Source organism: Lontra canadensis, unplaced genomic scaffold (genome assembly GCF_010015895.1).
Source record: "Lontra canadensis isolate GAN:19392208 unplaced genomic scaffold, GSC_riverotter_1.0 scaffold19, whole genome shotgun sequence".
Lineage (NCBI taxonomy): Eukaryota > Metazoa > Chordata > Mammalia > Carnivora > Mustelidae > Lontra > Lontra canadensis.
The window spans coordinates 10,285,006-10,299,902 of NW_022631013.1; the positions used below are offsets into that span (position 1 = coordinate 10,285,006).

General features: G+C 37.9%; 1 protein-coding gene across 4 annotated transcripts in view; it reads right to left on the minus strand.

Moving 5' to 3' along the window:
* The window catches only part of KIF24 (kinesin family member 24), a 78,586-nt gene that overhangs the window by 41,983 nt on the left and 21,706 nt on the right, over positions 1-14,897 (minus strand). For 3 of the 4 annotated variants that reach the window (XM_032860395.1, XM_032860394.1, XM_032860397.1), the window contains exons 2-4: positions 11,325-11,972; positions 5,906-6,095; positions 378-475 (exon numbers count right to left, since the gene is read on the minus strand). In XM_032860395.1, coding sequence (XP_032716286.1) covers positions 378-475; positions 5,906-6,095; positions 11,325-11,947 — 911 coding nt within the window. In that variant the 5' untranslated portion in view covers positions 11,948-11,972. The remainder of the gene's footprint in view (positions 1-377; positions 476-5,905; positions 6,096-11,324; positions 11,973-14,897) is intronic. The other variant, XM_032860398.1, reaches the window with a different exon arrangement.

Sequence of the window (14,897 nt, forward strand, 5' to 3'; positions counted from 1 at the left end):
TCAAAATTTAAAAAATACATGTGTAAAAAAACCAGATGATAGTCACTTACCTATCCCACGCCAATGAAAAAAGCAACTGAACTATAGGCAGAATGCATGATTCCTATTATCAAAAGTTCAAACTAAACCACTTACATCTTTTTATTCTGAGGGCTTTGATGAAATTATATTGCTGACAACTTATATTTTTGCTGAAAATTCCTGAATGCTCAGTAAATCCTATAGAGATGATGCACTCCTTAGAAGAGTCTAAATTCATCAGATTAAAACACAAATTCATGTCTAATTCAAAAACTGAAAAACATAAATGATACTTATAGAGAAATTTGTTATGGAAAACAGTATGAAGCAAGAGAAGCAAATAATGACTATCATACCCATTGAAAATATGCTGAATGAGTGGGTGAGTAGTCTTCATGTATACATCCCGATTGGTGCATGCTTCACCAAAGACTTCATCAAAATAAAAAACATGCTGAAAAAGAAATGTGATTTTTATAGAAAGAGATATTTTCTGGATTTTCTTCACCACTATTCTAGTTAATACATAATAAAGGTGCAAGTATGTTTTTTAACTAATTAAGTAACTGACTAGGACAAACTTAAGAGATAAATAAGCAATAACTGTCAAATGACAGGGCCGCCTTCTACTTGAGGATCTCTGTAGACATGTTCTTACAATATAAAAACTAAAGCACACAATTTTTGTTTTGTAAACTGATAAGTACGAGAGTGCCAATCCTCCTTAGGTCCAGGAGAAATGAATTCTGTAGAGACTATCCTCATAGCCCAGCTAGGGCCAGCATATTTGAAATTTGGGGGAATTCCAGGGGAAGACTTCCATTTCATAGGTTACATAGCTGAGCTTTTCTTTCCTTTTTAAGAGATTTTATTTATTTGACAGACAGAGAGAGCATGAGGTGGAGGGGGTAGAGGGTAGAGGAGGAAGCAGACTCCCCACTGAGCTGGGAGCCCAACACGGGGCTCAATCCCAGGAACCTGGAAATCATGACCTGAGCCGAACACAAATGCTTACTAAAACCAACTGAACCACCCATGCGCCCCCATAGCTGAGCTTTTAATTCCATGAACATTTATTGCTCAGTTGGTAATGTGTATAACTGCAGGAGGCACTTCAAAGGGCCCAAAGATAATACTACCCCACACCACCACCTAAAGATATGAATCCAGACAAGTATACAAATGATTCTAAGCTAGAAGAAAATTGAGCAATAAAGTACATGTGGAATTCAAGGGAAAAACATATTCCTTCTGATTGGAAAAGACATTATGAAAAAGACTGCACATAGAAAGGGCCGTGGGGAAAAACGAGGAATTTAAGAGTTAGAGATGGAGGCAGGGAAGATACTCCAGCCACAAGGAAAACGTGAGCAACAGTCAAATCAGGGAAGCATAAGGAACATTTAGGGAACAGAGAAGATTGAGCGTGGTTGAAACATAGGATCTTGGTAGGTAGAAAGGTGAAACAGAAGGCTAGAATAATGAGTTAGGACTATGCTGCATGGGTATTGGGACACTAGCCTTAAGGATGGAATGTTCATATTTAATTTAGCAAATAGTGGGAAGACAATAAAAAAACTTTGCAAAGGAAAAGGATGATCTGAGCCATTTTCCTGGAAGATTAATCTGGCTTCACAATGTGAATGGACTAAGAAAAGGGACACTGGTAATCCACTGGTAAATTAAGAAGGGTCTAAATTCCATGATGACAATGAAAATATAGAGGAGATGGAGGCATGAAAAATTTGGCAACTGCCTGAATATGATTCAATGGGGAGAGAAAGTAGTCCAAGGTGATCCCCAAATGAAAAATCATGATAACCTGGAAAAAGATAGAAGACCCTATTAAACTGGGTCTGGAAAGCATTAATTCAGCAGACATAATCATTTGCATAACTTAGAGGCTAGTGGCAGCCAACTATCTCTGAGTAAAAATCCTAATTTCAAGCCTGACCGTAGCATAAAAATGCAGTCCATATACAATGAACGAGACATGAGATCTTTTCTGCTACCTTTTGGGCCTGCTCTAAATACCCAGTTAAGAGAAAATCCAGCAAAGTGATTTTAGGCCAATTTATTGCATGGGTCATTCTACCCAGGTTTGATTCTATTTTGTGTATCATTACATTAGAAATTTGTTAGGTCACCTTAGCAGAAACTGGGACCACAAAGTTCAATTTATGAGTTAGAAAATATCACCAAAAGCTAGAAAATAATCAAATGTGCAGCACAATAAACAGACTGTGAGCTTTTAGGGGTATGAAATATGTGATAGGATTTTAAGAATAAAATGTTTTTAACTGTTGAATCTGGGTCGTAGGTACATAGGGGTTCATTGTACTTTTGAATAAACTTGAAAATGGCAATAATTAAAAGTAAAATATATTTTTAAATATATTTTTTGGCATTTCTCAGGAAAATAAGAAAAAGATGAACACAAGTAAATGTGGGAATTCATTAAATTTAAAAAAATTTTCTTTTACTTCATTGAGTATATGGCTATTCTTTCTCTTTTTCTATGAGTACTTAAGAATAACTTTACCTCTTGAGTAAAAACCTTAGAACCCTTACTGATTAAAGACATTAGTGTCTTTCCTTCCAATAGATTTATGTACTGATTTTCCCAATACTTCTGTAAATATCTTTAATAAAAGATATGTGAACATGCAAGATTATAATTAACATATATTACATAAATATAATAAATGCTAGCACAAGATATCATCTCAATATTATACATATATATATATATATACACACACACACACATTCCATAAAGTCCTTTGCATTGCATATATTTCATTTGATCGTATTTTATCAATTAGGTTGTATTAATACACTTTAGCCTTGTAATGATCAGAGTTTCACAATTTATTTTTTAAATAAGTTTTTTCAGATTATAAAAGTAATCTGTATATATAGAATAGCTCTGGAAAGATAGACTTAGGACAGATAATAGTGGTTGCCTTCAAGGAGGAAATACAATTAGCAGGACACTTCACTGAATACACTTTAAAAAAAAATTTTTTTTAAAGATTTTATTTATTTGACAGAGAGAGAGAGAGTACAAGCAGGGGGAATGGCACAGACAGAGGGAGAGGGAGAAGCAGGCTCCCTGCTGAGGCTGAGCAGGGAGCCCCATATTGGCTCTGGGATATGGGGCTCTGGGTTCATGACCTGAGCCAAAGGCGGATGCTTAACCTACTGAGCCACCCAGGCACCCCTCTGCATTTGTATGTTTTTGTATGTTTTGATTTTAAAATAGGTGAATCCATCTTATCCAAAAGTTTTAACATTTTTTTAAAAGATTTTATTTATTTGACAGAGATCACAAATAGGCAGAGAGGCAGGCAGAGAGAGAGAGAAAGAGAGAGAGAAGAGGAAGCAGGTTCCCCTCCGAGCAGAGAGCCTGATGCGGGGCTCGATCCCAGAACACTGGGATAACGACCTGAGCCAAAGGCCGAGGCTTTAACCCACTGAGCCACCCAGGTGCCCCAGTTTTTACTTTTTATATAAAAGTAACATGCTGATTACAGAAAAATTTAAAAACATGGAAAACAACAGAGAAGAAAATAAAATTATTTATAAATCTTACTACCCAGAGATAGCCACTATTGACTTTTTGATATATTTTAGTACTATCTTTTTTCTATATATATTTCTTTTTTAAAAAATTTTAAATTTACATATAATGTATTACTAGCCCCTCTCTATTTCTTTATTTAAGAAGCTGGAATGAGAGCCCCTGGGTGGCTCAGTTGTTAAGCAGTTGCCTTCAGCTCAGATCATGATTCCGGGGTCCTGGGATCGAGCCCTGAATTGGGGTGACTGCTCAGTGGGAAGCCTGCTTCTTCCTCTCCCACTCCCCCTGCTTGTGTTCCCTCTCTCACTGTGTCTCTCTGTCAAATAAATAAATAAAATCTTTAACAACAACAACAAAAACAGCTGGAATGAAATATGCACAAATTTGTTTCCTTGTCTTTTCACATATTGACACAAAATTTAATGGTAAGTAGGAAAGCACACTGCATGTATATGATCATATACACACTAAGTAACAAAAGAAGATCTGAAAGGATAGGATATTTAATTAAATGGATATATAAACCTAGAGTTTTAATTCTTGAATAAGTTTAAAAATTAAAGCCCAAAGAATCTAGGACCAATATTTATTTTCTAGGTTTGCTATGAACCTCCTTTTTCTTTCTACTTAAGAAAAGGGGGTAAAAGTCCTCTTGGCACTTGTATTATGGCATTGATAGGTAAGGACTCTGACCTATGAGAGCAAAGGTCCAAAGTTCAAACTGCAGAGAGAGTGCTATGAAAACTATGGGTGTTCAATATGTATTGACCAATGGGAATGACAAAGAAGTAAGGTTATTATGTTTTGGGATAATGGAAAAATACAAAAGATAAGACAATGCTTCCTTGAGGGAATTACTGTGACAGAAGGATCATTAAGGACTTCTTGGATAGATGGTGACTGGACAGGGCTATTACTATGGTTATAAGTAGACATGGAACTAGATAACATCATAACTAATTGGCATTTAGACCATCTTCAAAATAAATACCTCCCACCTAGACCTAATAGACTGTGCATTGATCAGCAGTCAATAAGGCTGTTAAAGTGATTGGGTTGTTTATACAGTGACCTAGTAATTTAGTGCTCACAGAAAGACTCAGTGGATTACTTTGAATGTTGCTGTGAAACCCAATTTTGATAACCAAGAAAAAGTTGAACAATGCATGTGTAAAAAAGAGGAGGAAAGCGCTAACAATTTGACTTCAATGTTAACATATTTATTCCAGGAGATTAAAATCTCAGCTAACTAAGGTGAAATGCTAGCACAACGCATTACTCACCACTTTTTTTCTCTCTTACCAGTCACTGGGTTTTGAGGCAAGAGAACAGAGAGAGAATAGTATGTACGAATATAATATGTTTAGGGAGGCAGATTCAGATTAAGACCTGAATTCCCAAATCTTAACATCTGGTGGGTTATCCTCTGTTTTAGATTATTTACAATTGCTTCATAATTATAAGAGTACCTAAATTATGGTAGCTTCCATCTATGGGCCTGCTTCTTCCATAGGATTCTGAAGAGTTATTGCAAGGATATCTTTTTGCTTGAAATAAGTTCCTTTCATTACCAAACTCTTTCTCCTAGGAGACTTTGGATCTTTCTGGCAGGGAATTAACATTTTCTTATATGTCTAAGTTACTAGTATTTTATTTAAATTCTTACATGTTAGATGTAAAAGTGAAATCATATCCCTGAATTATACTTATGCACTATAGTCTACCCTATACAAAGTAGCCTGTTCAAGAGCTAAATTTCCATCAAGTTATATCTAAGCCCAAAGAAAGCTGAGTCAAAATAAGCAGTTGAGTGGCAATCTGGAACTTTGTTGCTTGAAAACATATCCTCCATCATTAACTCCAGACATACACGCAGAAGAAAAAGTTCACACTGTGACAGGCAAGAATTGAGACTGACTGTGGGATTACTTCATAATCCTTCCAGGGCATACACTCAGTGACTCGTCCTACCTACCGCCAATTCACTACATTCTTTTTATCCTTTCAGTCCCCACTTTTGCCAAGAGGTATAATTTCATCCATGTAAAATGTATTAAGCAAGCGAATGTATGATGCAATTCTATTGTCCTAGAGTGCAGAAATTACGTTATTGTTTCCCCCACTGCACTGTTTTTTTTTTTTAATATGAAGGCCCAGGGTATTAATGATTTATATCAGGAATGAATGCCAATACCCAAAGCAGAAACTGGATTTTAGAATTTGTATGCTGCCATTCAAATAAAAGCAAAAAGTTGACACACTTGATAATATTAGTTCCAAACACAAAGGAAAGCATTATACCTGCAGAATATATTGTGTAAGGTCAACTGCTTCTTTCTTCTCATGAACAAGTAGAGTTTCTTTGTCTTCTACGGTAATAATATTAATTTCTCCACGACGTACCTCCCTCATGCCCAGAGGGCGTTTTCGAACACAAACTCTGATTTTCTCCATCTCAGTCCAAGGATTCTCTTTCTCTGAGGTGTTCTGTCTGATACATATTTATAAGTGGGCTTTAATTTTTAATAATAGGATAAGGCTACTTAAGAAGTCAAAGTATCACATTTTGTAATTTTATATATACATTACACTTAACATATATACACGTTACACATATTATGTAAAAAACTTCCTCAGTATCAACACTTAAATATGTAGCTTTATACATATTAGCTACATAGAGAATTTTTATTAACTAAATCCTCCTGATTACTTCTGTCTCTATCCCTAATCAGTCCATCCTTTGTCCTGCCAAAACTTTCTCAGTATCAATACTTTAATATGTAACTTTATACATATTAGCTACATAGAGAATTTTTATTAACTAAATCCTCCCGATTACTTCTGTCTCTACCCCTAATCAGTCCATCCTTTGTCCTGCCAACAACAAAGGAAAAAAAAACCCAAACTCTAAGAGTTGCTCTAGCTCTAAGGTTTTTGTGTTTGGCTTCCAGATGTGGTCTTGCAAAAATTTCTAATGGTGGATATTTTTCTATATGTCCCCTCAAATCAGGCTGGTTAATCCTCAAAATCAGACACAGTATGTCGTGACCACCCCTCCTCTCAATCCAATTATTCTTACACATTTACTACTTTCTTTTTTAAAAAAGATTCTATCTATTTATTTATTTATTAGAGAGAGAGAAAGCATGAGCAGGAAGGAGAGGGAGAAACAGACACCCCACTGAGCCGGGAGGCCGATGCGGGTCTTGATCCAGGACCCTGGGATCATGACGTGAGCTGAAGGCAAACGTTAAAATGACTGAGCCACCCAGGCACCCCCATTTACTGTATTTTTTTTTTTTAAGATTTTATTTGTTTGACAAAGATCACAAGTAGGCAGAGCAGCAGACAGAGAGAGAGGAGGAAGCAGGCTCCCCGCTGAGCAGAGAGCCCAATGCGGGGCTCGATCCCAGGACCCTGGAATCATGACCTGAGCCGAAGACAGAGGCTTTAACCCACTGAGCCACCCAGGCGCCCCGCCCCCCCATTTACTGTTTTCTTGACCGTTCACTCTAAAATTTCTTTTTTTATCCTACCTGGGTTTACTAAATACCTGAATTAAATTAGGTAGTAGGTTTCAATGTACTTTTCCTTTGTTCCTCCCAAGTATATTCTGCCCCTCCCTTTGTCTTGCTTTTTTACTTCCTTTTTGTCTACCTGATATGTTTGTTAGAACACAATCCTGTATTTCTTCTTCCCAGGACAACTTTATGACTGGTGCTGCCCACCACTATCACCCTTCTACTCAGATGAATTTCTTCTCTGGCTCTGACTTCAGCGAACTTATCAACCTTTTTTTTTTTTTTTTCTTTAAGATTTTATTTCTTTATTTGACAGAGAGAGAGAGATCACAAGTAGGCAGAGAGACAGGCAGAGAGAGAAGGGGAAGCAGGCTCCCTGCTCAGCAGAGAACCTGATGTGGTACTTGATCCCAGGACCCTGAGATCATGACCAGAGCCGAAGGCAGAGACTTAACCCACTGAGCCACCCAGGCTCCCTGAACTTATCAACCTTTAACAGCTAGAATATTTAATGAAATATTCCTTGAGGTAGGGATACAAAATTTATCAGGTTTATTTACTGAACCTAAAGAGGATATATATGCATATCTCTGACCATTTACCTATATTAAAATTCCGCTTAACCTGAGTAACATAGGATTCTTGAAAATAGTTTACCAGGATCAATGCCTTTGATCCATATACAAAGAATGTCTTAGGCAAGACAAATTATTCCCTTCCTTTAAACTTTAGAATTTGATTAATAGCCCCTAAAAAGCCTCTGTAATAGATTTTACACAGGATATTTCACTATATAATTGCTTCATATCAATTTTAATTTTGAGCCCTCCAACTGGCCAGAAAATTACTTTTTGCCAGGATTTAAATCAGTAAAAAGGAGCAAACACAATTCTAATATAGTTCTATATATAGAACAAATAGTACTAATATAGACCATAAAGGACTACTTCAGGCTTTTAAAGCATGTTCTTTTTTTTTAAGAGGGGCAGGGGGAGAAGGAGAGAGAGAAATCTTAAGCAGGCTCCACGTCCAGTGCTGAACCGAACATAGGACTTAATCTTACAACCCTGATCAAAAGGTGGACACTTAACTGACTGAGCCACCAGGTGCCCCACCATGTTTTGTTTTGTTTTTTAACCAACATACAGTAGACTTTTAGAAATGTACCATTTTGAGATTAAGTGTGGCAAAATCCTGACAATCATTAAAAGTGGATGAGGGGCATATAGAGGATTCATTGTTTTATTATCCCTTCTTCTGCATCTGTTCGATTTTTTAAAATAAGAAGAAATTTTAATGCATTCTTTTAACAAGGGCCTGTGTCTAAATGTCTAGTTATTGGGGAGTATTAATAACCTAATCATATAAAGCTAATCAAAGATGACAGAAAAAAGTTTTTTCAAAAGTGACTAGGGACTTGAGGATGGGTCATATGGTCAAAAGGACTGTAGTTTTCCAGGTCAAGGGGCAAAAAGAGAATGAATGTTCTTCTGCTAAAAGGCTCTGGTATTTTTGGTTGTTTTTAAGATTTTATTCATTTATTTATGAGAGAGGGCGAGAATGAACGAGTGGGGGTGGGCAGAGGGACAAGCAGACTCCCTGCTGAGTGGGGAGCCAGACATGGGGCTCAATCCTAGGACCCTGAGATCACGACCTGAGCCCAAGTCAGATACTTAACTGACTGAGCCACTCCTAGAAGGCTACGGTATTAATAACCAGTATTCCTTAGAAGAAATAAGCTGTATCTTTCTGACATGAAGAGGTAAGACAGGAGTTAGGCCTATTTAAGATCTCTAAATGTATTAGGCATTTATTAAAATTCTGAGACCAGGGGTGCCTGGGTGGTTCAGTCTGTTGTGGATGTGCCCTAGGCTCAGGTCATGATCTCAGGGTCCTGGGATCAAGCGCCAGGACACAGGACACACGACACACGGGCTCCCTGCTCAGCAGGGAGCCTGCTTCTCCCTCTCCTTCTGCCACTCCCCCTGCTTTTGTTCTCTCATTCTCTATCAAATAAATAAATTAAATTAAATCTTTAAAAAAAATTCTGAGACCAGTAATTTATTTTGACCTTACTTGATTTGAGGCATCCAAAGAGAATGCGCTTTGGACAAGATGACATCCTAAGAGCAAGACTTAAGTTGGTGAGGGAGTTTCTCAGGGTTCTGAAATCCTGACAGCTACTTAGAAACATTTAGGTGAGAAGATAATATGAGGGTTATTGGGGGAAATGTCCTTTTTAAATCTCTATTTCCTTACTATAATAAAGAGTGGGAAGAGTGATAATATAATGACATAATGAGAAAGCTCAGTGAAACAGCTTTCACTCTGGGTTTGTCATCTATAAACCTCTTAGAACTTATCTCCCCATATGGTTGTTTGTCTTCCCACTCACTCCCCCTAAGATTCTAAGAGCCTCCACATATCCTAATTATCTTTACATCCAGAATCAGACCTAGAAGAGGTAGTACTTAATATGTGCCAAATAAATGAGGTAGCAATATTTCAACTAAAATATTCACTCTGTCCAAATAAATAGTACAAAGTGGTATATATTTATAAATAATTCCAATTTAGATTTTTGTATTGTTCATTAAAAGACTAATATTCAAGAAAATATTTGTTCTTTTAGCAGAGCTAACCAATGGACAGCAACAATCCTGGCTTTGATAGTCATGGAAAAATCTAGTTCTCTAACGATTAAAAGAAGAAAGGAGGACCTATATGCTTTGTGCTCTGCAAACGAAATAAAGGTTTCAGAAATACTATAAAATGCACTAAGTATTTCAAATTACTAAAAGTACTTTTGCCTGTAAAATTGGGTCTTTTATTTTTGGGGGGGAATAAAAGAACTGGTTGGTTTTGAAATCTGAAACCTTAGCCAATATAAGGCCAGATATAAATATACACCTTGTTTTAAAGTATGAATAATAGCCTTAAAAAAAAACTGTGGCTTAAGAATGTACTTTGTTGGGGCACCTGAGTGGCTCAGTGGGTTAAAACCTCTGCCTTTGACTCAGGTCATGATCCTTGGGTACTGGGACAGAGCCCTGCATCTGGCTCTCTTCTCAGCAGGGAACCTGCTTCCCTTCCTCTCTCTCTGCCTGCCTCTCTGCCTACTTGTGATCTCTGTCTGTCAAGTAAGTAAGTAAAATCTTTAAAAAAAAAAATGTATTTTGTTTCAGGGCACCTGGGTGGCTCAGTAGTTAAGCATCTGCCTTCAGCTTGGGTCGTGGTCCTGGGTCCTGGGATTGAGCCCTGCGTAGGACTCCTTGCTCACCAGGAAGCCTGCTTCTCCTGCTCCCACTCCCCCTGCTTGTGTTCCCTCTCTTGCTGTGTCTCCTCTGTCAAATAAATAAAATCTTTAAAAAAATGTATTTTGTTTCTCCATAACTCACCATGTATAACTTTTAAAATAACAAAACAACAAATATATGCTATTTTTAAAAGAACATGTTTTCTATTATACCAGTGCTGGTATTAGGGATTATTCAATATTTCAGCTCTTAGGGACCTTATTTCAACATTTAACTTAAAGCACTGGTGAAAATAACTTATTGTCACCCTGACTCTCCAAGTCTAAACTATATCAAAAGTGTCTTACTCTTTTGCAATCACCAAAATCATATGTTCTTGCAGGACTGGAATTGAAGAAAGCACTCAAAATCAGGACTGTATTTCAGTGTGTGCAGGTAAGCTAATTGCATGAAAGACCTACTCAATTCAGCTGCGTGCTCTTTGTTTTTAACTAAGCTTTATGTCTCCTGGTTGGCTGAAGTGAATTTGATAGCCTTAAAAAAATCCTGTGGAACACACACACACACACACACACACACACACACACACACATTTTCCCCATTGCAGAAGGCTAGTTAACTATTTTACCTTCAAGGATGCATTAGATGTATCATGTTACACTATAATAAATAATAGAAATAGTTCTGCTAGCAGAATAATAGCAGATCCTGGCAAGTAGCAGCTGTTTGACATACATGAACAATATCATCTTTCTCCCATCTGGAAAGTCCCAATTCCTCACGAACCTTCCCCCATCAAGGTACTTCTATTTGTTGCAGAAACTGTTCACTCTAATTTTCTGTAAATAAGGAGTAGCTGCTCTCAGTCATGGAGAGGCTTGCCCTTGACTGATGCTACCCTCTCCCGCACACCCTCCCAAAAAAGATAAAAATAATTACCTGATACAAGAATGAGGGATTCCATAGTTATACCCTGAAACATGAGAGACTCTTTGAATAATGGGACCATCATAATCCCCCAGGAGTGGAGAAAAGTGATTTGATGAGAAGAGTGAAGTGTTAGTTTCTGTTTGCACATAGGAACCAGCAGCTGCAGCACTCAGAATTCTTGTTTTTGTATGGTAGTGGGAATCATCTGGCAGCATGTGCTCCAGCACTTTTAGGTAACTAGACTTCTGTTCATTTGCAGAAAAATCTGATAAACTGTGCCTTTCAAACCCACCGTTGCTGGTAGTTCTGTCTTTGTTGTCAGCAGGAGAATCAAAATGCAGTTGTCTGCGAGGGCCAGATCTGGATTCCTGAGGCTTACTACACAAGCTGTCTGTCTGAAGAGGATGCTCGGGGCTATTGACTGCTTTATCTTCTTCCTGCATTATTTTAATGATTTTGATAAGTTGGAAGAGACGTTTGCGGTCATTCATGTCATGGACTCCCAATTTGGAGTAGTCCTTCATTGTAACCTTGGCTAATTCATCTATTTTTTGAAGGCCAAGGGCAGTAAAATGAGGATAATACTGTGCAAGTTCAGCTTCACAAAGACATTCATACAACCAGGACGTCATTTTTGTGAATGAGTTTTTATAAATTCTGAAAAGGAAAAAAAAGCCATTTATTTGAAATATAGTATAGATAATTAATCCTTTAAAAAATGAAAATCACAAAACAAACATGCAGAAAAATCCATTCTAGCATACCAAGTTTTCAAATATATTTTTCTTCTGAAATAATTAAACAGCGTAGTGCATAAGCAAAGATGCTTATGATGCATTTGTAGTAACAGATGTAATTTGTTCATCTGCTTAATACAAATGGAATTTCAATTGCATATATATTCAGGTACATGCACACAGACACACAATGCAAGAGACTTACTTATTTCTAGGGAGTTCCTTCCAACCTTGCAATGTCTACTTAACACATGCCACCAACTACTGAAACCTTGTTCCCAACCACTGATTGTAGCAGGTCTAATTTTAGATGTTCAAGTTAATGTCAAGGCATGTTGCACAACTGTTTCCTATGATTAATGAACAAAGGCTAAGCACTCTTTCAGAATGGAAAGCAGAATTAAATAGCAAACCACAGAACTGATATAACTCAGGAAATCACATTTGTATCTGCTGAGTGCTGATAATGCATAAAGAGGTAAAAACACCATTAATTCAGGATCTCAGGTTATTCTAAAAGGTAGGTGAAGGTAGGTGGTTGTAGATGTTAACTTGTACAGAATATGAATAAAATAATTTACCTAGGATAAATAAATAACCTAGGAAAGTAATACTGTGGTCAAAATTTTATATGGTTGCTGGAGCACTTGACTGGCTCAGTCAGAAGAGTATATGACTCTTGATCTCAGAGTCACGAGCTCGAGCCCAACACTGGGTGTAGAGACTACTGAAAAATAAATAAATAAATAAATACTCTTAAAGAAAGAAAAAAAGATCTTAGAGGTGTCTGAGTGTCTCAATCAGTTAAGTGCCCAACTCTCGATTGTGGCTCAGCTCATGCTCCCGGGGCTGTGAGCCCCACACTGGGCTCTACACTCAGTGGGGCATTTACTTGAGATTCTTTCTCTCTCCCCCTTCTTCCCTCCCCCACTTGCATTCTCCTCTAAAACAAAATCTTTTTTTTTTTTTTAAGATTTTATTTATTTGACAGACAAGAGATCACAAGCAGGCAGAGAGAGAGAGGACGAAGCAGGCTCCCCGCTGAGCAGAGAGCCCAATGTGGGGCTCTATCCCAGGACTCTGGGATCATGACCTGAGCCGAAGGCAGAGGCTTTAACCCATTGAGCCACCCAGGCATCCCTCTAAAACAAAATCTTGAAAAAAAAGATTTTATATGGTTGAATATTGAACTGCTTAAAAAATTTTTAACACCAAGGTATTTAATCAAATACTAATAAATGATGTGTTAATAACACACAATCCTGGTGCATTACTAAAATCAGGACCCTGAGGAATTCTCCACACCACTGTTAATTAAGTTCAAGTTCATGAAAATATTAAACACTAAATTTTCTTTCTAAAAACTGTTTTATAATTCAGTTTTCAAAATTCAGTTAATTAATTCTTGGTAAAGTTTTTCTGTTTTCCATTTTAATTTATACTTTGTCTTCTTTCTAGGTGAAACAGAGTTCAGGGCCAGATAATAAAGGTGATTAAAGTAATTTGTATAATTAACTTTGGAGGAAATGCTACTTAGGGCAAGGGAGAGGCCAAAGATGCTACACATCCTAAACTCATTCTGCCCTTTCCCATTCATGGAATATTTGCCACAAATTCTTCGCATGTCCTTTCACATCAAGAGGCAGTGTCTTTTTCCTCTCATTGCATCTAGGCTGATTTTGTGACTGTTTTGCCTGACAGAATGTGGTGGAGCCACACTGTGTGACTTCCATGCCTAGGCCTCAAGAACCCTTGAAGTTTCTGCTGTCGTCTTGCAATTTGTTTGCTGCCATGTGAGGAAGCCCAGCCAACAGCCATCATCAAAGCCAGCCATGTGACAGGAGCCATCTTAGAATACTTAGCCCCAGTGGCACCACCAAATGATTGCAGCCACATGAGTGACCCCCAGTGAGACCAGAATTACCTAGCTAGGCCTAGCCCAAATATGTGACTCAAGAACTGTGGGTAGGGCACCTGAGTGGCTCAGTTGGTTAAGCAACTGCCTTCGATCAGGTCATGATCCTGGAGTCCTGGGATCGAGTCCCGCTCGCAAGACTCCTGATCAGGCTGCCTACTCACAGGGAGTCTGCTTCTCCCTCTGACTTTCCCCCTCTTGTGTTCTCTCTCTCTCTCTCATTCTCTCCCTCTCAAATAAATAAATAAAATCTTAAAAACAAAAAAAAGAACTGTGGGTAAATAAACTAGTAATTTTTTTTTTAAGATTTTATTTATTTATTTGACAGAGAGAGATCACAAGTAGTCAGAGAGGCAGGCAGAGAGAGCGAGAGGAGGAAGCAGGCTCCCTGCTGAGCACAGAGCCGGATGCGGGCCTCGATCCCAGGACCCTGGGATCACGACCTGAGGTGAAGGCAGAGGCTTAACCCACTGAGCCACCCAGGCGCCCCAAACTAGTAATTGTTTAAGCCACTTAATTTTGGGGCAGTTTACTGTACAGCAGTAGATAACTGCAATACTGCTTCTATGCCATTTTAAGTGTTGTATCTTTGCCTGAAATGTTCTGAACCCTGTCTCCCAAAATGAGTTAAGCTCATCCTTTCAAAATAGCTCCATAGCTCTCTGCTCCACCCTCCCATGAAGCCTTCTTTCATTTCTCATCCTCTACTACCATTGTACCACCAAGCACCCTATGTAGTAGCCGAATCAGGCCATTAATCCCTTTTACTACTGTCTCTTCTACCTGGAATATCTGTCTTTCCCAAGAAAAACCGTACTTATATTTTTCTTCTGTGCGGTATGCCCTAGGCAAAGGACTATTGGTATTTCCTCTGTACTTTAGTAATAATTATAGTAGCAACTAATATTGTTGAGCATTTATAATGTAGCA